General features: G+C 34.3%; 3 protein-coding genes across 6 annotated transcripts; 2 read left to right on the forward strand and 1 right to left on the reverse strand.

Moving 5' to 3' along the window:
• The first annotated feature begins 12,279 nt into the window (after positions 1-12,279).
• On the forward strand, positions 12,280-14,365 carry LOC123686590 (putative nuclease HARBI1). Its single transcript, XM_045626824.1, has 2 exons — positions 12,280-12,670; positions 13,396-14,365. The coding sequence occupies exons 1-2, from the start codon at positions 12,372-12,374 to the stop codon at positions 14,273-14,275; spliced, it is 1,179 nt and encodes a 392-aa protein (XP_045482780.1). The 5' UTR covers positions 12,280-12,371; the 3' UTR covers positions 14,276-14,365.
• LOC123686602 lies at positions 12,699-14,653 on the reverse strand. Its single transcript, XM_045626838.1, has 2 exons — positions 14,367-14,653; positions 12,699-13,341 (listed from the first exon to the last, which is right to left on the reverse strand). The coding sequence occupies exons 1-2, from the start codon at positions 14,536-14,538 to the stop codon at positions 12,716-12,718; spliced, it is 798 nt and encodes a 265-aa protein (XP_045482794.1). The 5' UTR covers positions 14,539-14,653; the 3' UTR covers positions 12,699-12,715.
• A 405-nt stretch (positions 14,654-15,058) lies between these two features.
• On the forward strand, positions 15,059-24,395 carry LOC123686591. 4 transcript variants are annotated; one of them, XR_006748479.1, is made up of 3 exons: positions 15,059-15,301; positions 15,362-15,606; positions 15,819-16,949. XR_006748479.1 is itself a non-coding variant. In XM_045626825.1 (3 exons), exons 2-3 carry the CDS (start codon positions 15,456-15,458, stop codon positions 24,256-24,258), a joined length of 870 nt encoding a protein of 289 aa, XP_045482781.1. In that variant the 5' UTR covers positions 15,059-15,301; positions 15,362-15,455; the 3' UTR covers positions 24,259-24,395. The 4 variants fall into 4 exon arrangements, 3 of the variants coding, with proteins under 3 accessions (XP_045482781.1, XP_045482786.1, XP_045482789.1); XM_045626825.1 differs by lacking the exon at positions 15,819-16,949 and adding an exon at positions 23,540-24,395; XM_045626830.1 differs by lacking the exon at positions 15,819-16,949 and adding an exon at positions 23,540-24,395 and having other exon boundaries at positions 15,059-15,606.
• The last annotated feature ends 3,035 nt before the right edge of the window (positions 24,396-27,430 follow it).

A 27,430-nucleotide genomic window follows, 5' to 3' on the forward strand; every position in this document is an offset into this window, starting at 1 on the left:
AATTGGAATATATTTCAAGACAAAAATAAACTAAATATATCATATAGCTATATTATTGTGAAGGATTAGACACAAAGTTGTCAAATTATTCGATTTATATCAAATATCCTTCAACAAGTAGACTCATTAAACTTTTATAATAAAACAAAGGTTTGGTGGTGGCTTTTCCTAACCCTTGCAAACATCAAGGAACATCACCAAACAGTTTTTTGAATGCCTTCTCGCCCGTATGAAATGTCTGCACAATTTCATTCATGTTTAGCTTCTAGACCTGGAAAATGTGGACGTGCTGATGGCTATGTATTAGAAGGAAAAGAATTGGAATTTTACATCAAGAAAATAAAGTCCAAAAAGTCTAAGTAAAGATGAATAAAATTTGATTTTTTATCATTATTATTGTTCACTTATTTATTTGCCTCTTATTTACTAAGTCACCTTCCAATATGATATCAAAACGGGAATTGTTTACACAAACTAGTCTGATTTCGTTCTGTTTTTTCCCCCTTATTTAATTTTCAAAAATTATTGGGAAAAATGCTGTAAATATACACATCATAAATTCATAAGAAATCAAGTTTTGCTTTTTATATGTAAAATGGTTGACCAAAATGAAAATCAACATATAAACTTACATCATTGATAGATTAGTGTTGTATAATGGACAATATTAAATTTCTTTACAATTTGGTTTGACATTGAATTAAAGTCTACATATCTTGAAAACTGAAAAGACTAACAAGAATGAAATTGAGCAGACATTTCATTCTTGTTAGTCTTTTCAGTTTTCAAGAAAAAAAAGCGCCATCTTTAGGGGCTGTAACTAAGAAGGAGAGCTCAAAATAAAATGTTCATTTCATATGATGAATAGTTTCGAAAAACCCTGCGATTCCTTATCAAAAAAATTGAGTAGGTCCTTAACCTATTTTTTGAAAAGGAATCGCAAGGTTTTTCGCAATAATTCATCATATACATCTTGTATACAGGGTGTTCTGAAAGCTCTATAACAAACTCTGATAGAAGATAGCTACACTTTTCGTCTAGAACCCAAGCCTCACATCAACGAACTAAAAATTGATGAGATGTGATTTCGACATATAAACAAGCTACTTCATATTATGTCCCCATAAGTAAAAATCTAACGAATTGAGATCCGGTTAACAATATGGCCCGGGGTTGCTCCATGGCAACATGCATTTATATTATCAGTAGGACAATTTGAAGAGGATCACATAAAAAAATTGAGGTGGAATAGTTTTCGGTACTCATGCGCCGATTCCTCCTGGACTATTGGTCTAATGGCTTATGAAATTTGCAGTTCCCATAGATACATGTTCATTAAATGATTGTTTTTGATACCGTCAGTATTATTATTTTGTGCATTTTGAAGTTACCATCGACAAAAATCTAGTTATCATATCTACTGGTATTTTCATTAGTTGGACAATTTTTAAATTAAACATGTAATACATTATTTTGAATTTTTGTTACTTCTAAACTTAGACGAAATGGACCTATTCTAAAAAAAATAAAAATCAGAATATCTCAACGTTTGTCAAAGAGCTTATGGGAGACTTTAATATTCAGTATTCACATTTTACATTTATTTATAATATTGAATCGAAATAACCAATTGAATTTTAAATGCCTTGGGCACAATTGAATGCCATAGATATAAGACATTGATTTTTGTATTGTTTCATCTTCTGTTGTCTGAGGTATGAAATTTGCAGTTCCCATAGATACATGTTCATTAAATGATTGTTTTTGATACCGTCAGTATTATTATTTTGTGCATTTTGAAGTTACCATCGACAAAAATCTAGTTATCATATCTACTGGTATTTTCATTAGTTGGACAATTTTTAAATTAAACATGTAATACATTATTTTGAATTTTTGTTACTTCTAAACTTAGACGAAATGGACCTATTCTAAAAAAAATAAAAATCAGAATATCTCAACGTTTGTCAAAGAGCTTATGGGAGACTTTAATATTCAGTATTCACATTTTACATTTATTTATAATATTGAATCGAAATAACCAATTGAATTTTAAATGCCTTGGGCACAATTGAATGCCATAGATATAAGACATTGATTTTTGTATTGTTTCATCTTCTGTTGTCTGAGGTATTGTGTCCACAATTCAAATTTCGTTGGTAATTCTGATTCAATACGTGGAAGACGACCCTCAAAAATATTAGTTAATTAAGTATAATACGCTTGATATTTGTACTCAAAGAAACTGAGTCGTGCAGACAATTTTTTAAAAGATATAATATTCTCCCATTCCCTTGCATATAGGTATATTTACAGAATTTTACTACATGTGAAAAATAATATATCTTCCATGAAAGTAAATTCCTTTTGGCATCCATACGAGACGAGAAATGCAAACAGACTCTTGTTGGAGGGACACAGGCTGTCCATGTATGAGAAGTCACCCACATATGCGGGAGTAAAAATGTTCAACCGACTCCCAAATGAAATTGTTGACCATGATATTAGGAAGTTCAAGATAGCTGTCCGAAGGATCCTGTTAGCTAAATGTTATTATTCCGTAAAAGAATTCATGTGTGATAGATTTTAATTTGATTTCATGTATGACTTGAAGTGTACATCTGTTCTTGTAAACAGCTCAAGTACAAATATATTTTATTATCATTATTATTATATATTTCCTGACTGTGCTCGTTAGGATACTAATAGATGGACCAATAAAATTATTTACTGGCGTCCCAGACTAATGCCCGCCACTCACGAAGCGTTTTTTCGAGCGTTTGGTAGCTAGCGTTCAAATAGCTTGCGCCAAAATGGTAGCTAGTCTGTCATCCCTTGCTGCCATCGAAACCTGCTACTCGAGAGGTTGTTTACTTGTTTTATTGAGTATCCGGGTCGGATTTCAGATGAAGAATTTTTTATAGGTTTCATCGAAACATTTAGGCAGAAAACCTGTCGATGGAAAATAAAAAGTTCAGCATACGTAAACAGGAATATAAAAAGTAAAGCCTATGGGGAACTATTATTATTATTTTTCGATTACGGTTTTCAAATTGGTAAAAATGATTGACTAGGAAGACTACCTTCCAATGGGACATTCCAGGGAAAGAAGATCTCCAATTAATGAATGTTTATTTCAATGTAAAGAGGAAGATGATAGCAATAAACAATAACAATGGAAAACGATATCGGCCAAATAGAAATTTACATCTACTCTTTCATTCTGTAATTTTCCTTTGGAATATTCTACATCTACTAGTTCCCCATAGGCTTTACTTTTGATATTCCTGTTTACGTATGCTGAACTTTTTATTTTCCATCGACAGGTTTTCTGCCTAAATATTTCGATGAAACCTATCAAAAATTCTTTCATTTCGCACAAGAATTTGGTACGCTACGAAGTTCCGACGGTACCTGATAAATTGCCAGATGTCTGTGACCATCTGAAATCCGACCCGGATACTCAATAAAACAAGTAAACAACCTCTCGAGTAGCAGGTTTCGATGGCAGCAAGGGATGACAGACTAGCTACCATTTCGGCGCAAGCTATTTGAACGCTAGCTACCAAACGCTCGAAAAAATGCTTCGTGAGTGGCAGGGCAGGCATTCAAAACGTAGTTGGGATGACCCCAAAAACGATGGCTGGACGATATCAAGAAACAGGTAGGAAATACATATGGCATCAGAAGGCACAGGACAGGTTAGAGTGGAGAAGATTGAAGGAGGCCTATGTCCAGGAGTGGACCTGCGGTGGCCGATAAAGAAGAAGAAGTATATATTTAGAAACAAGAGAAAAAAGTTTTTTACTTCATTTGAATATACAGGGTGTGCCACAGTCGGGGCAAAGTTGGGTTGAAATAAATTATTTATATTTATGTATCTGTTTTATTGCCCCGATTTTGTCTTTCGCTGTTTACTACTCGTTAGAAACAGTTCAAGGACGAACACCCCACGTGAGGCGCATAAACCACGATTTCGTTGCATAGCGCTGTTGCGACTCACTGCCATGCTCAACCTAGGGATGGGCAATAAATATCGAAATATCGAAATTTTTTCAGAAAATTTTCGATAAATATCGTCGATACTTTCAATTGTCGATATTTTCAACCGATATTATCGATATATTTATATAGATTTCAGAGTATCAAATTCGATATTTTTTTATATTTCACATTATGATTTCGACCTCACGACACATATTATAATTATACTATAGTTCCATTAGTCGAAAATCCTGATTTAGCGGACTATAAAATAAATATCGAATATTTTCGATATAATTAGCAGTTTTGAAATTCTACTCATCGAAAATAAAAAGTAATGTCTCGATCTTGCTGAAAGCTCAAGAAAAAAAAGACATAATAAAATTGTAATAAAATTCAACGGCCATTGTTAAATACCTTTCTTTCTGTACATAAACGTCCTGAACAATTTATTGGTTATTGATGGAATTCCCAAGATTCCTTTTACCTACCCCATATTAACCCATACAATAAGAAGCATTTTCAGTTTTGAAATTCCACATATTGAAGCGCAGGAAAGACTCCTGGATATCTACATCCACCGAGGACTAAAGTGGAATATACAAGCCCTAGGCTTAAATTAAGAAGAAGAAGAAGAAATTCCACATATTGAAAATAGGCAAAACTACTAAATATGATTTTTTCAACTGAATCTGGTCACGATGAATCTGGATTTTCGTCTAATGGAAAAGTAAATATCGAGTATTTTCGATATGTAGAATTTCAGAATTGAAGTACCTATACTTCATTTTCTATTCTATTAATATTCTACAAAATTGGAAGCAAATTACTAAATGTGGTCACGATAAATCATAATGCGACATATTGAAAATATCGAATTTGAAACTCTGAAATATCGAAATGTAGAATCGCAAAACTGAAATTCTGCATATCGAAAATATTTCATGAAATGGGAGCAAACTACTAAAAATCTGGATTTTCGACTAATGGAAGTAGATCAAAATATGTTTCGTGTGGTCGGAATCATAATGCGAAATATTGAAAACTACTAAATTATGTCGTTTTCAACTGAATCTTATTATTCTCCTCTATGATAGAAAAACTTTATTGAATTTAAAGAAAAATTTCCCACACTAAAATATTACAGCGGTATATATCGATAAATATCGATATATCGATATTTGTACTCTAACATATTTCGATATTTGATACATTTCGATAGTGTCAGAAAATATCGATACAATATATATCGATAGTTTTCTGTCACTTGCCCATCCCTAGCTCAACCTCACGGCTCCTAGCGTGGTGACCGGACACAAGCGATCAACCTGTACGACTCAGTCACACTCACACAGCTCCCACATATTGCGGTATCGCAACGAGAGCCCATGACGTGGCAAGCTAAGCCTTACTTTTCCGCTCCTACAACTCGCTTGCCATCTTTCTCTCTCCTCTAATATACCCTGATACCTCCTGCTGTGGGACGTCATAGATTCTGGCAGGGGAGTGTGTATTAACTCCGTGATTGCTCGAGAGAAAGCGCACCTTCGAAACTGGCTTAAGAACGCCTCGCCAAAAAAGACTCAAAAGGGATGATTATTAATATAATTGAAAAATAATAATAATGTTTATAAAGCAAAACTTTAATGAAAATATAGAGGTTGAAATAGTGTTAACTTAGAACATTAAATAAGAGGAACGGAAATCGACGTGAAAAGGTTGCATTTGTTTTGATGCCTACATTCGTCACTCCTTGTCTGATGGGAGACTATAGCAGTAGCGTAACATAATTTCTCTATTTCAGTATCGTAATGAGTTCATTACAGTTCTAAAAACAGTACTGTAATGAACTCATTACAGCATTGTTTTCAGTTATATTTTTCGTTTTGTGGTTGTCTACACTTCCAATCCTCCAAAATTCAACACACATCAATTGTCAATATAATATAATTATTTATTATTATTCAGTTTATTCAGTCTATGATGGTACAAAAATGTATTTTTTTTTCTCTTTACAAGTGAACAAAAGTTATTATTATTATTATTATTTGGATCAAGTGAAATGATTTGCGACCTTATTCGCAATTCCTCTTAATTCTGTTGGTGTTGAATCAATTTCGGCAGATATAATTCACGAATTTAATAGGTAATTAAAAATTATTTCAAAATTCGAAACATACGATTCAAATTCAAAATCCGTAATCTGTCAATGTTCGTTACAGTGACACCAACTGCCAAGATACAATACTTAAGTCACTAGGAAGTTTAATCAGAATTTTTCATTGAATTTCGACAATATTATTTCACAAAATTTGACTGAAATGGAGAAATTATCGTCTAATACTCGTTGCAGAAGGCAATTCCAACACTCATGCGTTCGAAAACTCGCTCCTTAGTCGTTCGCATTCGTGTTGGAATAGAAGTCCATTGTGCTACTTGTTTTAGAATGTACTATTGATTAATTTCGAAATGGTCAATTCATGCTCAAAAATAGTTTACAATGTGATCATTCATAAAAATTCTTTTGAGCTTCAAAAGGGTCAATGTTTTTCTGAGTTCAATGATTTAGCTATTGTGAAGTTATGAACAAAGGATCCCTGAAAAAGCATTCAACAATCAAATCAGGATTCTCCTTGCCTATGGCTCGCACACACAATCGGCTAGCTCAATTGTGATTGGTGACACTAAACTTAAATCTTTCTTGTATTCGGGATCGATCACAAATTTTTACTTTCCGTTCCTTCTATCTATATTCTAAGGTGTTAACTAATTAAACCAACAATGTGACTGCATATCTGGAAAGGCAGACATTCGAATGGGACCATCTAGGACCCAAGCAGGAGCACCATACGGAATTGCATTTGAATTGGATAAACATTGAAGTTGGAGTTTAGGATGTTACTAGTAGGTATTTGCGACATAACATGAAAGTTAAGTTATTCAGAATGGTTGAAACACATTATATGAGTAGAAATTTTGGGATAGGAGACTAAAATTTAAATAATGAAATTGTCTTCTTCCACCCATTGCCAGGCTCAAATTCAAGCATAATTCACCTCAAAATTTTCATTAAGCACAACAATCTCTAGACCTAGTTACAATTTTTATTTACTATAACCCTCAAAACCTGTTTAAACTACAACTCAACTCTGATGTTGTATGGGCCTATTAGGCTATTATAAAGTCGTCCACCGTTGGTGAAGAGAGGGGATGGAGAAAATTTTGTTTTGGAAGAAGAGGAAGCCCTTCAATATAAATATGTCAGCTTATTCTGTAAACGTATAGGTACACAAACCAGTCACTACACCGATACGGGGAGACAGAGTTTTTGCTGAGGTTTTTATCAGTTCTCTTGTATCAAACGTTGAAATGTATTATGCCCTGTTTACATTTCCTCTGAAATTACATCTACACATTCTTTGTTGTTTGGAGTTGATAATTTTTGTATTGCTCTATCTCAAAAGAATATATATATGTTAAAATAAATGGAAAAATTAGTAATCCTAAGTTTATTAAATGCGGAGTACCGCAAGGTACTGTTTTAGGGCCGTTGCTCTTTTTAGTATATATCAACGCTATGGGAGGTATACTGAAGGACTGTAGTGTTGTCTCGTATGCTGATGACACAGTGTTGTTGTTTGCGGGTGACTCGTGGCCGCAAGTCTATGACAAGGCTGAACAGGGTCTCAAAGATGTATATTGTTGGCTGAGCAATAGCTTGTTGAGCCTCAACTATAAAAAAACTTTTTTTATGACATTTAGTGCCACGTCAGTAGATCAGCCGATTATAAGTGAAATCAGAGTCCACAATAAAAACTGTGTAGATAAAAATATATGTAGTTGCATCAGGATAAAAAAAGTTGACAAAATAAAGTATCTTGGGGTAATGTTGGATAATCACCTAAAATGGGAGGAACATGTTGCTTTCTTAAATAAAAAAATTAGAAATATATTCTATAAATTTTATCAACTCCGTGAAGTTTTAGACTATAAGTTGCTGAAGACATTGTACCATGCACTGATTGAGTCGAATTTGACATATTGCATTGTAATATGGGGATGTGCATATAATAGCACCTTGAAAAAGCTATCAATAACCCAGAACGCATCTTTGAAGATATTGTTTAAAAGACCATATAAATTATCTTCAGAAGTTTTGTATAGTGACCTCAATGTGCTGAATATCAGAAATCTTTATGTTCACTCAGCTATTGCATATTTTAATAAAATTAGTCATCCGGTTGATATGACACTGAGAAAATATAATACAAGATCAACAAGGGAAAAAACTTTCAGCGTTCCGTTCAAACCTACAAACGTCACCCAAAGATTCATATCATATTATGGTCCAATTCTCTTCAATAAGCTGCCTACAGAGCTTAAAAACAGTTATCAAAATCCAAGAAGTTTTAAGATCAAACTGAAACAATTTTTATTAGCGCACCAGAGTTTTTTTAATGAACTTTTCTAGAAAAAAAAATCATTTTATATGGTTTCATTCTGGACTTTTCCTCCGACCCGTTCCTGCCGCCGGGCTGTTGCCCTCATCTCAAAGCCTATGAATTCAAAGGTAAATTTTTTGGGAAGAAAAAATTGGCACACAAGATACATTTCATTATGTAGCTTAGGTCGATTTTTCTCCCTCAATATATGCTCATAAAATTTTGTTTTATTTTAAAATTTATAAGAGTTTGTAATTGTTGTTACCTACTTCTGAATAAACTTTTCTTTCTTTCTTTCTTTTTTCTTTCTTTCAAAAAGGCTATTAGTATAATAGCTTATACCATGTATTACTATATATAAAGATAAAAATATTATTATATTTGAACCGGGGTCGTTGTGGCTCGGTAAGCCTTCCGGGAACTGCGACCATGTAGATCTTTTGTTCTCTACCCTACTCATTCATGGAAACCCAAGGAAAGAGGTCGTCAATGACATTAAAAGACAAATATAACTTTGGAAAATTTTCCTGAAGGTTGAAAAATCCTAAAATATTTAAATTGAATAAAGTACAGGATTGCTATGTTGAATAATTTTACCAGAGTAGCTACATTTTAAAAGTTGTCCTCTGATCATTGTCCAGAATCTAGACGAAATAATTGATAAACTCATAATGTATTTACAGTATGTGGGTATATGTATTTGTTTATCATTATCAGCCTTTTACATTTGAATGAATATATTTCCACATAATAGGCTTTTTTATTTCTCAATAATCATCAGATACTGAATTTCCTAATGTGTTGATGTGAAATTTATTTGCATTAGGTATTTATTACAATCACTTATCTCTTAATCAACAACCACATTCAAACATATGGTCCCTTACAATCTATCGGAACGTTAAGTACTTTATAATTTATAAGGAGGCAATGTAAGCACGTCGTAAAAAACTCACTTACCTTGAATATTTCCTTGGCATTTCAAATTATATCTCCTTTCACTCCGTCGATAACCAAACAAAAACAACTTTACTCTCTAACTAAGTATTCCAAATATATCGCAGGTAACCTGACCTTGCCTAGCAACATAGTGCAATGTTTTACAGGATAAATCCGTCCAATAATACTGACACAATAGGTATTTGATGAATAGGTATAATTAAGAGAAAATTACTGGATATTATTAAGATAAAAAGCTCTGACTTATTATCAGTGCTTTTCTCATCTTTTAAAAAAACTCATAATCAGCTTTTGAGCGCTCTTTAATTCATGCACTAATTGCTACCTTGAGTTTTGTGGTCAGGAAAGAGCGCTCCAAAGCTCTTCTTTCTTCAATGTATTTTCCGATATTATGTCGTCATGAAAATATTGATTAATTTTTTTTCAATTTCCGTCTGGAATTGTCTATGGATATAGTTGAACGAAATTCTTCACAAAACTTGAAATAGTTGTTCTACATATGGGTACATTCAAAATATCAACTGAATCGAAAATTTTCTTCCAATATTTTACTTGGATTTTCTAGGTATCAAATTATCATGCTACATCCAAATGAAGATTTTCATTTAGAGCGAAGACGAAATTTCGAACGGCCATATTGCATAATTTCTACGATATCCTACATTGTAATATGTCAATATTTTCAATTTGCGAATGAAGAAAAAATAATAATTTTGGTAACTTTTCGTTATTCGCAAAATAATTGATGATATAGTATTCCTACGAAGCACTGATGTATTTGTAAAATATTCGTGAAAAAAATCCTACATAAAACCATTACAAAAGAGGCAAAACTCTAATTTTGTGGAATTTTTTAAATGGACTAGGTAGTAAAGCACCTTCTCTCGACAAAAGTTGAAACAATTGTAATATTCCTAACTACTGATCGTTCAATCGTTCTCAAAACACCCCACATTATTTTGTCCCTCCTCCTCTGGAAAAATATTGACAGATCAAGAGAATGCCACGAGATGGTGTTCCCTCTTAATCGCGGTATTCGAGATCCGAACCTACCCTGAACATTTCTGGATTTTAGATCCTTCCGTTCGGTGATTACGGCCTTACAGAATCGCATTCGAGTACTGATTTGTCCTTAGCAAGTCGAACCTCATCTTTTAAGAGTATTTTACCTGCTCACAATTAAAAAACTATAGACGAAATGTTAGAGTGATCGGTTCAGAGAATAAATGCTCAAAACTACGTTAGAATTTCTTGTAACACTAGACACTAGGAGTTTTCGATTTAATAATTTTCGAAATTTCAGGCTTTCAATTTAAGTTCATTCAGAAAATTGGCCCCTTTAATTAGATTCTATACGAATAACAAGTCAACAAGTACCTATTCCAAATTCCAGGCTTACCATGGATTCGAATTTAGAAAATGCTCGTTTTTGACACGATTCCATACAAATATCGAGTAAACAACCATTTCATATAGGTACTGCATCTGCATATAGAATAAACAAATCTATTTTCCATGCATTTCTCAAACATCCCACTAATGATATTTCTTTAACTTTAACTCAGTCATAAAAGAGCAGATGTATAAATATCTCCTTTCTAAAATTCATTATAAGTAACTCAACGTGAATATACTTCGAATTCTTTCCTGTCCTATACAGAATAATAAACGAGAATTCAGTGAAGCACAAGCTTCCTCCCCCTGTCTGTGAATGGATTCGTCCGGAGTGAATAGCGTGCCATATTTCTGTGCCAAGCCATCTTGTATAGCGAGGTTCCCCTCCCGACCTTTCCCCTGACATATCCAAGTTACATTAGTCATCTGCTCCCCTCCATTCCATTAGTAACAGGCATTCAATGATTGACATTCTGACAATGCGTTTTTTGTTGAGATTGAACGGAACTGATAATTTGAAACGAGTTTTTATCAGGCTTCACTCAAATAGACGGTAACCACATTTCTGTTCTGAACATGGATGTTTTAGGTTTTGGGAGTATTGGGCGTTGCCTCTGAACCCTAGAGACTATATTCGTTAGGAATTTACTTTGAGGGCCTGGAGGGGAACAATGCTTTCCCCTGCCAAAACCCCACCAATCAATTTAAAATGCCTGGGGAAATTGGACGGAAGTTAAACCTATTATTCTAGGCTAAATTTAGTAAAAATAATATTTGAAGCAGAATTATTCCAGTTCAGGAAGTATTTGTTCGTTTATCAGTTATGAGTCATATTGTTCAAGTGTTGATACAGATAACTTCTTAGTGATAAGCATATAATTGAACTCTATATCGTTAGATTATTCAAAACGGAATGTGGACTGCAATAATTTATTACCTATATCCCTATGCATAACAAAAATTTGATCAACCGGAATTTATTACCTTATGACTAAAAAAATGTGAGTTGTTTTGAGAAACACAATATTTTTGATGAGCAAGTGTTTCTCAATATTATAATATGATGATAACGATTGTATTGTTATTAAACACAAGCCGAACGAATTTCCATATGTACAGTGGCGATGCCAGCTTTCAAAAACATGGGTGGCCAAGAGGGGGCCGGATTTTTTTTGCCCCCCCCCCTTAGCGTCGCCACTGCATATATACGACTAGAAATAATAGGATATTTCAAAGAATATTTCGAAAACTATCAACATTACTTTATTAATTGATATTAATAATAATGATAGTTCTAAAAATTCACAACTGAAGAGTTGATAAATACAATTGAAGTATCAAGCACGTAAAAACAGTCTGACGCTCGTTTCAGCGATCTGTTCAGAAATTAGTATGCTTTATTTTACGCTAGAGCTTATCGATTTATAAGAGGTTTTCAGTATTATTCATTTCAAAGGGGATCGTCGTTGCGGAAAACCCTTATGGCTGGTTTTAGAGTCACGCTGACCGTCAGCGCTGAAGCCTACGCGCGTAGCAACTAGCAAGTAGAAACTCGTTTCAGAGTTACGCTGAACGTGGTGAGGTACAGTCATGCCCAACCAAATGAGTGTTCGAGTTGCTGCCGTGTATTTGTTATGGAAAAAGAAAAGACAACAACAACGAAGAAAAAGACTTCAAGGCAATCCACTTATTTCTCAAAGATTGCTAGTGGGAGCATTTGTTACATTGTTCAACCAGTTAAGAGATGACGAAACCAAATTCTTTAATTACTTTCGCATGTCATCAAGAACTTTCGACGAGTTACTGGCAAAGTTACATGATAAGTTACTACGTTGCAGTTACAGGCGTTTACCTATATCACCAGCTGAACGATTGATGGTTACTTTAAGGTAAGAAAAAAACAAGTTGTTTCAATCGTTTTATTATAATCAAATTTAAATGTGGTACATCTGTGGCTTATATTCTTCTTCATATGTTGACGGAGTGCCATCATTACCTTGAGCCTCATTATCCGTTGTGTAATTTGTCGGTGAACTGTTAGCTCTAGGGTAGATATTTTGAATATCCATTGCCACTGCTAACACTCTAGAACGAAATTGCAACTTTTGTTCAAGATCAAAGCTCTTTAGCACCGGGCCCAAAGATGAGAAAAAGGCCAGGTCATCGTTGTCAATATCTGGCGTTTGGTTTCTTAGCAAAGTCAACAGTTCCTTTTCGAAATTGCTATTTTCTTGGAGGGGTTGGCGTTTCCTCTTTTTTGGTGGGCGCGGCATTTGCGTCGATCCCTGTTCTTGTTCCAGTTGCCTCTGTTCGGCGTTCTCCAATGTATACATATTGGAGGTGTCTTCGGTATCAATAATAGTAGAAGAATTGTCGGAGTTAGTTGACAATGAATCAATCACTATATTAACACCCGTTTGATGCAAAAAGGATAAGTCATCATAGTATACATATTTCTTCATCTTTTTCGCAGAACTACCTGAAGGAGTGTTTCTCATAGAACCTTTGCATCTAAAAAATGCATCCCGAGCAGTCTTCCATCTTTGCTGGATTAGTTTTTCTGTAACAATATGAAAGCAAACAATTAGTAACATTATTTTCTTTTTTTTTTCAGATTTTTGGCTACAGGAAATACATTCACAGATCTACAATATTCATTCAGGCTGGGAGTAACTACTATTAGTTTTATTGTAAATGAAGTATGTTCACTAATCTGGGATACACTTCACGATGAATGCCTACCAACCAGAAGCTCAGAGATGTGGCAAGAAATAGCCAATGGATTTCTTCACAAGGCCAACTTTCCTAATTGTGTCGGAGCAATTGACGGGAAGCATATAAGAATTATAAATCCAAAGGGCGGTGGATCGATGTTCTACAACTATAAGAATTTTTATTCCATAGTTCTCCTGGCTATGTGTGATGCAGATTATTGCTTTACTTATGTTAACATTGGTGCACATGGAAAAAACTCGGATTCATCGATTTTTAAGAACAGCGCTTTATTTCGAAACCTGGAGACTAACACTTTGAATTTGCCAGGTCCCAAACCTTTACCAGGTACAACTGACCCAGTAAACCATTTCATTATTGGCGATGGGTCGTTTGGTATATCGAAGCACGTAATGAAACCATATGTACGAAGCAACATGACGCATAAAGAAAAAATTTTCAACTACCGATTGAGTCGTGCAAGAAGATACATTGAATCCACGTTTGGCATAATGTCTAACAAATTCAGAGTGTTTCATACTCCTATGGCTGTTAGTGTTAAAGTTTCCACAAATATAGTAAAGGCATGCTGTATATTGCATAACTTTATACGAGTTCGAGATGGCTACAGGGTGGAAGATTCTTTGACAATAGAGGGCATGATTGATTTACAAAATGATGAGCCCATGAACAGATCGGGGAATGTATCACGGGACTTATTTGCTCAATATTTTTTGACACCCATCGGGAGAGTTCCCTGGCAAGATACATGTATATTTTAACATAACCTTTTTTAAACTTGTTTGAAAAACTATAAGCTATATGAACTTATACATAATTACATGCAAAAATATATTAAATGCACCTACTTACCCAAATTGTTTTTTTCATTTTCCTGCACATCCTCAAACAGTGCGATTACGATGTCGTTCCAGGCCTTCAATCGGGCGTTTTTATTTTTATAGAATATGTCACTGGCGTCCCATAAACATTTTCGCAGCCGAACTTCTTCAATCACACGACCAGTATCAATATCGCGATTCATTGTTGCGTTGACTGTCCCCGTCAGCGCGTGCGATTTCCGTAACACAGTAACGATCTCTGAGCTCGGTAGCGCGTCGGCGTGGCCTGGTCAGCGGCGCTGACGCGTGGCGCGTACGCGCTCGATTCCTCAGCGCTGAGCCGTCAGCGTTATTCTAAAACGCTTCATAAGTAATCATACATATTGGCCTGTCAGCGTGACTCTGAAACCAGCCTATTTAATAATCTTTTTCGAAAAAAATTGAATAAATTTTTTTTCAAGAATACATACATGTACGATACTTAATACTTTCCGAAAGAATATTTATTTTTTTTTATGAATTTTCACATAAAAATATTATACACAACATATTGTCGAAAGCTGAATATGCGGTTTTTCTAAAATTTTAAATAAAGACGTAAAAACGTATTTCGAATTCTTGCATGTGGAAGAAAGGGACATTAAACCAAAGGAACGTTTGAGATTGCTTCACACATCCTGAAAATTGGTGAGATCTCTTATACGCTGAGTAGAGAGGAGTAGTCACAGATTACGGATAACATAGATAGAACACTCGCCTTCCCCCACCCGAAATTAAGTTTTAGTTCTTGTCCCGGTTGCTTGGAACCGCTGCAAGTCATTTGTTTACGTTTGGTTTGCTCTTGCAATATTATTTTAACCTAGAAGCTGAAAATGGACGTTTGTCATTGAAGTTGTTCAACTAAGTACAATTCTCGTACGCCGTAGAAATTCATTTGAAGAAAAATATATACTTCCAAATTTCGAGGTAAGTGCTTCAATCTAACAAGTTTCAATTAAATAAATAATGCATATATTATTTTATCAGAATGCCTAGACTAAAGAAATGTTGTGTACAAGGATGTACCGATGAGACAAGTACAAGAAATCATTTCCCTAAGAGTAATTTGGATTAATTCCAAATGATCCAACCAAGAAATTGGCAACAATTCAGTAGGCATCGAATTTATGAAGGTTATTTTGTGTGCCATTCACATTTTGATAAAAAATATCATCTTCCAGGAAGCCATCGTGGTCTTACTTGCAATGCCATACCTACAATCAGTATTCCAGGTAATTTTATCGAATTACTCAATTTTATTCATATTTAAACCCCTTAAATTTTTGTTCCATGTGTACTGTCCAATGGAGCTGTAGTATATTCTGGTTTAAACGATACTAAGAATTAGGCGTTACATAGTATATATTTCAGTAATAGTTTTAGGATGTAGTATGTTTCTAGTTTGTTGGTTTTTGAATTCTGATGAACATTTGATTTTTTGTAGGTACTGTATGCACTGATTGATTCTCTCAATGTATCAAAGATTCGAAATACACAGGGTAAGTTTTTGAAGGAACCAATAACCACAAAATCAGAACATGAAATCTTTTGGAAAAAATCAATAAAATTTTTTGAAAACATGTATTTTTATGATGAAAAAAAAAAATGTGGTGGTACCTACCATAAAAAATTTTATTTTGACTTTGAAAGCTTTCGTTTACTTTAAGAGGAGGTTGTTGACTGAAAAAAGTTTCAAGTATATCTTGACTGGTGCTTTCAATCAAGATTGCCTTGAAAATTTTTTCAGTTATATCCGAGGGCATGGTGTAAGGAACACTAATCCAAATATTGGCCAGTTTATGTCCTCTTTCAAATGCCTTACTTTGAATAACTTCATGTCCTCCCATTCTGTAGGTTCCAACTGTGAAGATAATTTGGATAATCTAAAATCATTTGTTTTATTAAAATTTCCTTTACCTCAAAATGTTGTGCTTGAAGATTTAAATATAGTTATTCCGAAATTAATAGTCCTTGAACAAAAATCAAAATTTAGTAGATGTACTTTAGTTTATATGTGTGGATTCATTTGTAAAATTTCATTCAAAGATAAATTGATCAAACAATGTGATAAGTGTAAAAAAATTTAACCTTGAACAGTGAAGAATTGGGGGACATGGATTTTATTCAGGTAAGGCAGTATAAACACGGAAAGTTGACAAAACCTGGGCAATGTGTATCATTTTTATTTCGGCACTCTCTGAATTATTATACCTTTTCTATATTATTCCGCGAATTTGTGAAAAAAAAAACATTTCCCTCTATTTAAAACGTTTTTAATGAAATATTTGGACTTCAAAATGTTAAATTGTAATGAACATATGTTGGGGGAAAAAGTATGTGAGACAATAATAAGGTGTTCCTTACACTGGTGGTGCAAGCAGGTAAACTAAATTATGAGTGGTACCGACACAAAATTTTCCAAGTTCCTTCTAACTTCCCCTAGTGAAGAATTAATTGATCCTATCAAAATAGGAGCAAAAAGGATATTTGATACAAAGAGAAAAAAGAAATGATTTATTTATTTAATTTTTTATTCATTTATTTATTTATTCATTTATTTATTTATTCATATATTTATTTATTTATTCAAATTAATTTATTCATGTTATTCATTTTTGTTGAAAGTAATTTTATTATTGTTGAAACTAATTTATTCTTTTATTGTTTGAACTAATTTATTTATTTAATGTTGATGCTCCTTTATTATTTCAATGTTGATATATTTATACATATATTGTTTATTTTTTGTTGATTTTTTTATTTTTGTTTACTGCTAATAAATTATATGTTTATTCTACTATCGACTTTTATTTGCACAAAATGTAATATCATCACATATTATACCAGTTATTTATAAAAAAATTCAAATGGTTTTTGGTCATCATAGCACCAAACTCCATTTGAATTGCTTAATATTTCGTTAATAAATTCAAAACAAGTATAGGAAAACCACTCACTTCAAATTTCCCGCGTTTGTCGAGTTTGTTCTTGTCCCGGTCGCCAGGGGGAGTTAATTTCAAATGATTCTACTTTAGGTAGGGGAGTGTCCCATCTATGTTATCCGTAATCTGTGGGAGTAGTTAAGCTTTAGCATATCATGTGAATGTCATGTGGTATTAACCCCTCTTAACTGTTACTCCGGCACTCCTTAAGGTTGTTATAATAACACTTATTTTCCAATCCCATACATGACGGGACAAAATATTTAGAAAAGATTTTGATCCACCTTGAGATAGTCCAAATTGTACCTGAGAATTCGAGTACAAATATTTACATATTTTTGAGGTGCACTTTGAACACTTTCTTAGAGTAGATCAAATAATATCTGAGAATTCAAGACATGTCAAAAAAAAAAAAATTCACACATTCTTTGAGGTGGAGTGAAATTTTTCAAGGCATATGTGCCTAAGGGTACAAACAAAGTGGAAGCCGATAATCTGCTTCCCGGTAGTCGGTACTGACCGTCGCTGGCAAGCTTTATAAATTATTCTATAATAATGAATTAGCGGTAGTCGGTACTGACCGTCGCTGGCAAGCTTTATAAATTATTCTATAATAATGAATTAGCGGTAACACAGTGAAAGCCGGTTGAAACTTGTCGGCGCTGGCAATAGGCTCCGGCTGCTTTGTCGGTATTGCAATTTAGTTCTTTCAAGCCGGTTGACCTGTTCAGACTGTGTTGTGAAAATGGATATCGACGCTCTCATTGCCAAAGTGTACAAAAGGAGTGCAATATGGAATAAAAATCATAAGTTGCACAGTAACCGAAATATTAGCATTTAGATGTCATATTCAAGAATTGGTCAATGATTAAATTTATAACTTACCATAAGTACATACATTCCCAAATACTTCGTCAAATTCATGTTCAAATTCTCCAGGCCAGAATATTCTTCCAAAAAACAATTCTTCGGTAATAAAATTTAATAAATTTATCAATAACAGATTATATAGATTTATAAGTTATGTGATGATTCATTAGTAAAATATTTTAGAATCTACAACCTCTGAAAGTTTATTGGTTCTTCATTAACCCATATAAATTACCTTTCTTTTAATGTTACCTATCATCCTACGATAGATTTTGTAATATAAGGGGTCTATCCCATTTCAGCGATCATTTCAATAATTAGCACGCATTATTTTACGCTTAAGACCATCGATTTATATGAGGTTTTCACTTTTATTCGTTTTGAGAAATTCGACCAACAAGCATTTCTTTTTTAATGAATTTTCACACAAAAATATTATACAAAAATTTTTGTCGAAGGCTGAAAATGCGTTTTTTTCTAAATTAAAAAATAAAGACGTTAAAACGTATTTTGATTTCTTGCATGTGGTAAAAAAGACGGTAAATCAGAGAAACGTTTGACATTGCTTTACTCAACCTGAGAAGTGGTGAAATTTCAAAAGCGCTGAGGAGATAGAAGTAGTTTCAGCAGAACACGAGAAAGTCACGAGGTATAAATCCCTCTTAAAGTAATCGCGAATCTTTCCTCGGGATATATAGGCTGTTTATGAAAATTACACCAATTTTTATTTAGGCGGTGCTCAATCTTATTCAAAATATATTTGAATGTTTCGTGACTCATTCGGGTGTATTGAAAGGGCTTTTCGTCATATTTTTTAATTTTAAAAATAAGTGATGATATTCACCATATCTAAATTTCAAACGATTTATTGGATGAATACCGACTTTACTGAATCTAGAGCAATCATATCATCAGATGACAACAACGACATTTTCACGCTCAATGTTTCGAACAGAACTACCAGTTTTATCCGGCAACTACTCTGTCCTCCATAGGCGCGAGAAACCGGAAACTATCGGAGCCGACCGCCGGTAAGCGGTTTACCCGCTTTTACTCTGCAGCTACACTAGTTCTTTCAAGCCGGTTGACCTGCTCAGACTGTGTTGTGAAAATGGATATCGACGCTCTCATTGCCGAAGTGTACAAAAGGAGTGCAATATGGAATAAAAATCATAAGTTGCATAGTAACCGAAATATAGTGGACAAATGTTGGAGAGAAATTAGTTTGGAAATGAATGAAGATGGTAAGGAATAAAAATGTTTATCTACTCCTATTGAATTATATTTCCATTATTCAACTGCTTTTTAGCAATTAATAGTATCTATTAACAAACATCGTGAGTTATAATAACTTACTACTATAACTCACTATAATAAATCGGAAAATATGGATCTGTGCTTCTATACTTCTCTGTTTCTATTCGATTGGCCGAAAGGGAACATTCCATTATTGTTATTGAGGGGAGGAATGTCCGAGGGAATGTCACTTTAATAATTTTGACGTTTTCAAATTAATTTGATATCTTATTACTCTGAATGTTTTGCTGAAAACGATCAATTCAGATATCGAAGATGAAATATTATATAGGTATACATTTTCAAAAGACAAACAGCTAATGTTACCATACAGAATTACTTGCCCGAAAAAAATATAAAGGAGTTTGTAGCAGTAAGGTCATTAAGTCATCTTTTACAGGGAATGTTTTTTGGTATATTTTAATGCATTTTTATAGGCAACTATTGAGGTTTTTCAATATAGTTCTATGTCTGTACTCTATACTGGATTCGAGCTAGCCGAAGCTAGTTCGATTGTGATTGGTGACATTATGTTTCCATCTCTCTTGTAGTCGGGATCGAGCACATATGTTTATTTCCCATTCCTTCTGTCTATATTCTAAGTCTGTATATTTTCTTAGTATTTATTGATATAGTCGTAGATAAAGTATAGTATTCAACTTGCGGTAATGGTCATAACTCACTTGATGAATTACAGCACTCGCCTGCGGCTCGTGCTGCAAACTTCATCTGCGTGAGTTATGACCTACATTACCGCTCGTTGAATAATATACTATTATTTAACTTCTATTGATGATTTAATATGCAATGAATTGAAAAATATTTGTTATGTTTTTATTTAATATTTGAAATAATGATTGTCCTAAGTATACGATAAAGCTAGGTTGACATGGCTAGTGGATCACAGCTGTGGTTCAAGAATACATGGAAAACGACCCGTGTCAACGGAACAGTCGAGCGAATATTCACGAAATGAACGATTTATCCTAATTGACACGGGTAGTGAAGCACAGGCGAGGTTAGTTATGTGTAGAGATCGACTCGTGTCAACGGAGGAGTTGTGAAACTATTCTCGAAACGGACGGTTTCGTAGCCGGCACGAACGTAAAATGGGATATCAAACATGTTAGATATTCAACGTGTTTCGTGGTCTTTGAGCGACCATAGTGGAAGAAGACAAGGGTAATTTTTGATTTTTTTTTAATGAATTGTGCTGTACTAGGTTTGTGATACTTTGTAACATTTTTTTTTTGTTACATATGACTTTGAAAATATTTTTCAAAATATGTTTATTGGGTTTCAACGGATGAAATAAATTTTAAGTACATGTACTAAATATCACAAAATTCAATTGAAGGCCAGGCCAGCACTTATGTCATGAATTTTTTGGGTTTCACAGGAATACTCAAAAATTAGAAAAAAAAACTCATCCCAGCACATCTGTATTTCGATTTTGTTTTGCACTTATGGGAAGTTGTGCCCCTGACATTTCCTTAAAAAAAATTTGAAGAAAGTAAGTCGTGCACTTTCGTTTTTCTTCGGCCAAAATTGCTTCAGATACTTTTGCTACATTTGTGCAGTATCCTTGTTCTGGTCAGATTTTCAGAAATAACTCTCTCCTTTTTCTTCAAATAATGAAAATCAGTAAATTGTTTGAAAATCTGACAGACATCGGTCAGCTGAAATATATAGCTCAACTATACAGGGTGAGTCTTTGCTTGTACATGTCCGATTCCATTCCATTTGCGAGATATAACTAAAAATTACATTTTTTTTATGGATTTCCAACAGCCCATATCTTTTCAACCGAGCCTATTCGGAAAAAATGGTAAAGGAAAAAAGTATTTCCTCTGACGTCAGGAATTCCGATCTGCACATTTCGAATTTGATTCTACTGATAAATTTATAGCACAATGAAATTCCACTCATAAGGCAATGTTTATAATAATAATAATGATTTTTGAATTTTCTCTATGAATTAATTATTTGTGGTTACGAATTCGAAATAAAATCATAAAGCACATACAGGGTGATCCAATATTTCCGAAAATAGAAAACGTCCGGATCTGGTTTGTTCGCGATTTCAGAAAGGAATTGGATTGAAGGAAGGCGATAGTAGAGTGACTACTCTTCAAAATTTGAAATTATTCGGTCGATTAGTTAAAGAGTTATTGAACTGTGAAATTTCACTTATGAGATTAACATCACCCTGTATATAGCAAATGGCGATCTTGATATGAGTTCCCCATGATGACCTCCATTTATGTATCCATTTGTCGCATTCTTCCCGGGATACCCTGCATATAGCCTAACTATATAAAAATATTCTCAGACAAAAACTTTTGTTAAAATATTAGGGCCCCCGCAGACTGCAGACTTTTTATCGGCCGATAGTTTGGTCGGGTTGGTCTGAAAGTGCGCACACTGAGCCAACTAAACAGTTTAGTTGGTGAACAGGGCGCAGACTATCCAACAGCCGGCCGACTATTCTCTAACTTTCTACAATCAAAAATTGTGATTTGGGCGACGCCATATTCAAAATACACGCTCACGACGCCAAATCACAGAACGAACTGAACTATCGGCCGACTAAACAATCGTCATGTATGCTCAGGCGTGTATGCGCCAATACTGATTAAACAGTCGGCCGATAGTTGGCCGACAGATTAGTTTGAATGTAATCGGGTAGCCCATCAAACTTTTTTATCGGCCGATACTGAATCGCTGTAGTGTGCGCATATGCATTCCTCTCCATACTGATTAAGAAGCCGACCAAACTATCGGCCGATAAAAAGTCTGCAGTCTGCGGGGGCCCTTAACGGCAAGAGAAAACGAAAAAGCGAGATTCCTTGGATGAAAAAAGTCCTATGAAAATAGAGCCACAAACGTTTTGCGATTGATCAACAGAAATCACATGTTTAGAAATTCGGAATGAGATTTAATTCGGTCATAAACAACAGGCAGAAATACCGACAAAGTTAATTCCCATCAAAAAGGAGCCGCATCATAGTCATAAATATCTAGATTGACGCAGAAAGACATGTGCAGTCATCAGGGCTGGTCGGCATCCCTTTGTGCCGACGAAGAAATAACATAAATTTGCCAAATAGGTTATGGCGATACGAATACGTCGTTTCGTCGCCCGTGAACAAGGCGTAAAATCATTGAACGCAATGCATGTCAACCTAGCTTAAAGGATTATCGGAAATGTATGTTACAAAAATATCTCGAATATGTTTAGCTGAATTCTTAGGTCATCCAACTAATTGTTTTAAATTTGCAATATTAGAAATTTTCCACATTAGTAAGATATACACATTTGATAATATTCTCTACTGTCTTTATGTCTGTTTTTATACACTTTGAAAGAATTCGCCAAAAATCCCAAATCTAGCACGAGATAAGCGCTTATTAAAGCAATCTTCTTCCATAGTAAGGTTTTTACCACCAAAGGGTTTTAAAAGGTACGGAAGAAGTGGGTATGCTTCATCACCTATTAATACATATGGGGCTTTTGTCCTTGTTTGGGGCAAATAGCAAGGTTCTGCAATATTCAGTTGATTTATTTTCTAGAAATGATACATTTCTGAAGCTTTAAATGTACCTCCGTCACTCTGCTCGCCATATCCACCTTCATCTACAACAATAAAGTTATAATTAGCGTCTGCTACCTCTTGTAAAATGACAGAGAAAAAATGTTTATATTTATAAAACATCGATCCCGTTTTTGATGGACAGACAATGCGAATATGCTTGCCATCTGACCCTAATGCAGTTGGGAAAATTTTAAATTCTAGTGGAATTTTCTGCTATGTTCTGATAATCTTCTTGATTTGTAACAATAAGCATATGTACTGTACCTACAGTAACTGTCTCTGCAACAATATGTCCCACTGTAGATGCTCCAATTCGAAATGAAAATGAAGGAGATTTGAAGCATGATCCGGTAGCCAAATATTTACAAATATATACAGTTAAATTAGTTCAAACCTATAAATCACGATGAATTTTTATTGTTATCATTCTCATACTAGTAATGGGTTCATGTTTTTTTCAGGGAACAAATTGAGAAAGAAATGGAAATACCTTCGCGACCAATTTTCGGTCGAGTTGGGGAAATGCCCTATTTTACGTTCAGGAGACGCTCCAGAAGATGAACTGTCATCTAAATGGACCTATTTCACGCAACTTCTGTTTTTGAAGGATGTAGTGAAACCAAGAGCTTCCAGTGGAAATTTATCTGCTGCACTGCAACTTCACCAGCGTGAATATGGAGATGATGCTAGTCAATCCTTTACTAGATGTGATGTTAGCAACGAAAATGAATATTTTGATGAAATTCCTCAAGGTTCGGATCGAAATGAGATTGGTAGCACGTTTAGTTTCAAAAATAATAAGGAACAAGATACAGAAAATATAAGAGCTGATTGTGACAATGAAAATGCTAGCACTCTTTCTCCAGCAAGTACCGGGACTGAGAAACCTGTGGCGAAGAGGAGACGCACCTTGATGAATGACGAATTCAACACTTCCCTGTTGGATATTGAAAAACGTAAGCTGGAATACCTTGAGGCAAAATCAAGAAGACAAAGCTACGAAGAAGATGAACATCTCTTGTTCTTCAAAAGTCTTTTACCTTATGTGAGAAAAATTCCAGAGTCACGAATATTAGCATTCAGATGTCGTGTTCAAGAATTGGTAGATGATTCGATTTATTACGGACCAGAAGCAAATTCATTCCCAAATATTTCAAAATGTTCAAATTCTCCGAGCTAGAATATGCTTCCAGAAAACCGGCAATTACGTAGAACTATAAATGTTGACATTGAAGTGTTTTGTTGTATTAGTTGTGTATGTATTTGCGTTATTAAAATTTGATTTTACAATAAATATAAAAACTTTTCAGACTTCTATAGTGAACAAGTGTGTTACTGTGTATATAATATTTTTATTTTAGGTAAAGGCGGTAGGTATCATCATTTGTTTCAGTTCAGTCTAGTGATATTGAAAGTTATGCAAGGATGGAAGACTTCGAAAAATGAAGAATAACAATCGTGTGCATATAATATGTGAACGGTTTAATCAACATTATTATACTACAGGATTCTAATAGTACCTTTTTTAGGTCAAAATGACAAGACTGAGTTTAGTAGAATACTTGTGGTATCTTAAAGGCACAAACACTTCTAGAAGTGTTTATGAAGGTGAAGAAGTTTTAAATGCTGGTCACATAATAAAAATATTACACGTTATTTGCATGACTAATAAACTTTAGTTGAAAGGTTTTTTTACTTATCCGAATTGATCATTTCACGTTACCATTCAATTATACAGTCCCAACAAAATATTACAAATCCTAATGTATTGAATATTTTTAGGAATTCTACAGAAAGTCGCATATCCATTTTTATTTATTTATTAAGAGATAACTCAATTTACATAAGATGTTTCTAAAAATGAATTTATATAACTAGGTTACTCAAAACTACTCTTATTGATATCTATTTATCCAATTATATTATTGCTTGACTAAAGAATCATTAAAAATAATGAGAATTCAATTGAAAATATTTCACTTATGGAATGAATTTTTTTTTTAAATATATTCGGCATATATGACTAATCTAAAATACACTGATCAACAATTGCTAGGGATCACTTATGAACTTCTCTTCATTTGTATTTTTTCAAGTTATCTCGTGAATATCTGTACATTATATGTTCTCTAAGGAAAAAATAAGATGTTTTGAGTTGATTATATCAAAGTCTTCCTCACTTCATCGGCTCTTGTTCACAAAATCGATTATTATCTGTAGGCTGTTACAGGTGGAGTGAAGAGCAATGTGGTATTTGTTATTAAATCTGTTTTTTTCTCTCGTTCAAACACATAAGGTGACAATAATTAAAGAAATGAGAACAATATCAGCTTATCAGTCATGCCGAGAAGACGTTTGGCTCCTGTGCAACTGGACCAAATCATACGGTGGATACAGGAAAGTTTGTCCCAGCGAGAAGTGTCCCGGCGGTTGAATGTTTCGCAAAGTGTCGTGAGTCGGGCTTGGAATAGGTTCATCCAAAACGACTCAGTAGCTTATGTTCATGGGGGAGGTCGGCAGCGCAGTACAACAGCTGCCCAAGATCGTCTTTTGATCCTCAATGCTAGGAGAAATCCCACTTACCCGGCGTCGCGGCTCAATAGATCACTGAGAGTTGCAACAGGAGTTCTAATTTCGAACCAGACTGTAAGACGACGACTACATGTTCGTGGTTTGAGAGCACGTAGGAGGGTACAACATCCCCGTTTGAATAGGGAACACCGGGTTAATCGACGGCAATGAGCTGAGGAGCACCGCAATTGGACACTTGAAGATTGGAGCCGATGTTTATTTACGGATGAGTCTAGATTTCGTTTGGTCAACTCCGATGGACGTATTCTTGCTTGGAGGGAAAGAGGTCGAAGGTATGCAGAACAGTTTATGGTACCCACAACAGCTTTTGGCGGAGGTTCTATATGTGTATGGGGAGGCATTTGTTTGAACCAACGCACAGAGTTGGTTGTTCTGCAGAACACCACCATGACCAGCCAGAGATATCACGATATGATTATTGAACCCATAATTGTTCCGTTTGCGGCTGCCGTGGGCGAGAATTTCATTTTAATTGACGATAATGCCCGTCCACACCGTAGTCGTCTGGTTAATGAAGCGCTAGAAACTCATGCTATTGATAGGATGGACTGGCCAGCTCGCTCTCCAGACATGAATTGCATCGAACATGTCTGGTCTGAGATGTCTAGACAATTGTCAACCTTAGAACAATCGATCAATAACCTGGAGGACCTTTCTAACGCTTTACGGGATATTTGGACGAATTTGCCCCAAAATTTTATAAATCGTTTGATCGAAAGTATGCCTCGTAGGGTAGAATGCTTGAGACGAGCTCGTGGGGGACCAACTAGGTACTAGCTTAACCGAAACTTCAGCCTTCTTGTGGTTTCATCATAAAATTTTTATGTTATTCAAACACAGAATTTTGAGTATTTTTAATTTTTTTTTCTCTCTCCAACTTTCCATTTTTTCATTCTTTTCTCAAGTGAACCATATTATCAACTGAAAATACTCTGATATCTGACTATATTTATAATCTTGGAGCGAATATTTCAGAAATAAATTTAGATCAAGAAAGTGATCCCTATCAATTGTTGAGCAGTGTAATTAAAATGTGATAGAGAAGTATCATCAGTGTGTCCTGAAAAAAAATATATAGAATTTCAGAGTACATGTCCAAATATTTCCAATATTGTGTAAAGGTACCTTAGATTTGAAGACTTAAAAGCAAAAAATTCAGTATAATTTTTTGATTGTCTATTATAAATAATTTTTTTGAAAAATCAATTTATGAACAACTAGTCCATTTGCTTCAATGGGGGAAATACCCGTCATAAATTTAACTGTTATATGAAATGATACATACTGAGAGCAAAATCTAATTCGGCAGCAAAGGCATTTTAGTTTTTGTATAAAATTTCTGTACAATCTTGGACAATTCTAATATTTTGAAAACATTTTGGCATATTTTTCTGTATTTTAAGAAAATTTGGAAATGTTATAATACAACTCTCAATAGAATAATAGAACTCTTATTAAAGTGGGTAGCATTTCATAAATGTATCTTTGGCCCAATTCTTGTGAAATGCCAAAAAAAGAGATAATGTCACATATATTATGTATTATCACATTTCAATTTTGTTAGTACTAAAACAATACGCTGATTGTTGAACGATGTGATCTTTGATCACTGTAAACAGATTGTACTGCTTCAACTATTGAATCTAATAGTTTTTTATTATTGAGACCAGTAAAACTGTTTAGAGCAATATCTGTTGTTATCAGGTCCCAGGTCCCACAAAGAAGACACTTGACACTTTAGGAGTATTCACTTGCACTTC

Source organism: Harmonia axyridis, chromosome 1 (assembly GCF_914767665.1).
Source record: "Harmonia axyridis chromosome 1, icHarAxyr1.1, whole genome shotgun sequence".
Taxonomy (NCBI): domain Eukaryota; kingdom Metazoa; phylum Arthropoda; class Insecta; order Coleoptera; family Coccinellidae; genus Harmonia; species Harmonia axyridis.

Excerpts from the sequence above, each read along its gene's own strand:
- LOC123686590 (XM_045626824.1), top strand. The coding sequence starts at position 12,372 with ATGCCCAACCAAATGAGTGTTCGAGTTGCTGCCGTGTATTTGTTATGG. Across the intron at positions 12,671-13,395 it reads CGATTGATGGTTACTTTAAG|ATTTTTGGCTACAGGAAATA; the intron begins GTAAGAAAAAAA and ends TTTTTTTTTCAG.
- LOC123686602 (XM_045626838.1), bottom strand. The coding sequence starts at position 14,538 with ATGAATCGCGATATTGATACTGGTCGTGTGATTGAAGAAGTTCGGCTG. Across the intron at positions 13,342-14,366 it reads AAATGAAAAAAACAATTTGG|AAAAACTAATCCAGCAAAGA; the intron begins GTAAGTAGGTGC and ends ATATTGTTACAG.
- LOC123686591 (XM_045626830.1), top strand. The coding sequence starts at position 15,456 with ATGATCCAACCAAGAAATTGGCAACAATTCAGTAGGCATCGAATTTAT. Across the intron at positions 15,607-23,539 it reads ACCTACAATCAGTATTCCAG|GGAACAAATTGAGAAAGAAA; the intron begins GTAATTTTATCG and ends TGTTTTTTTCAG.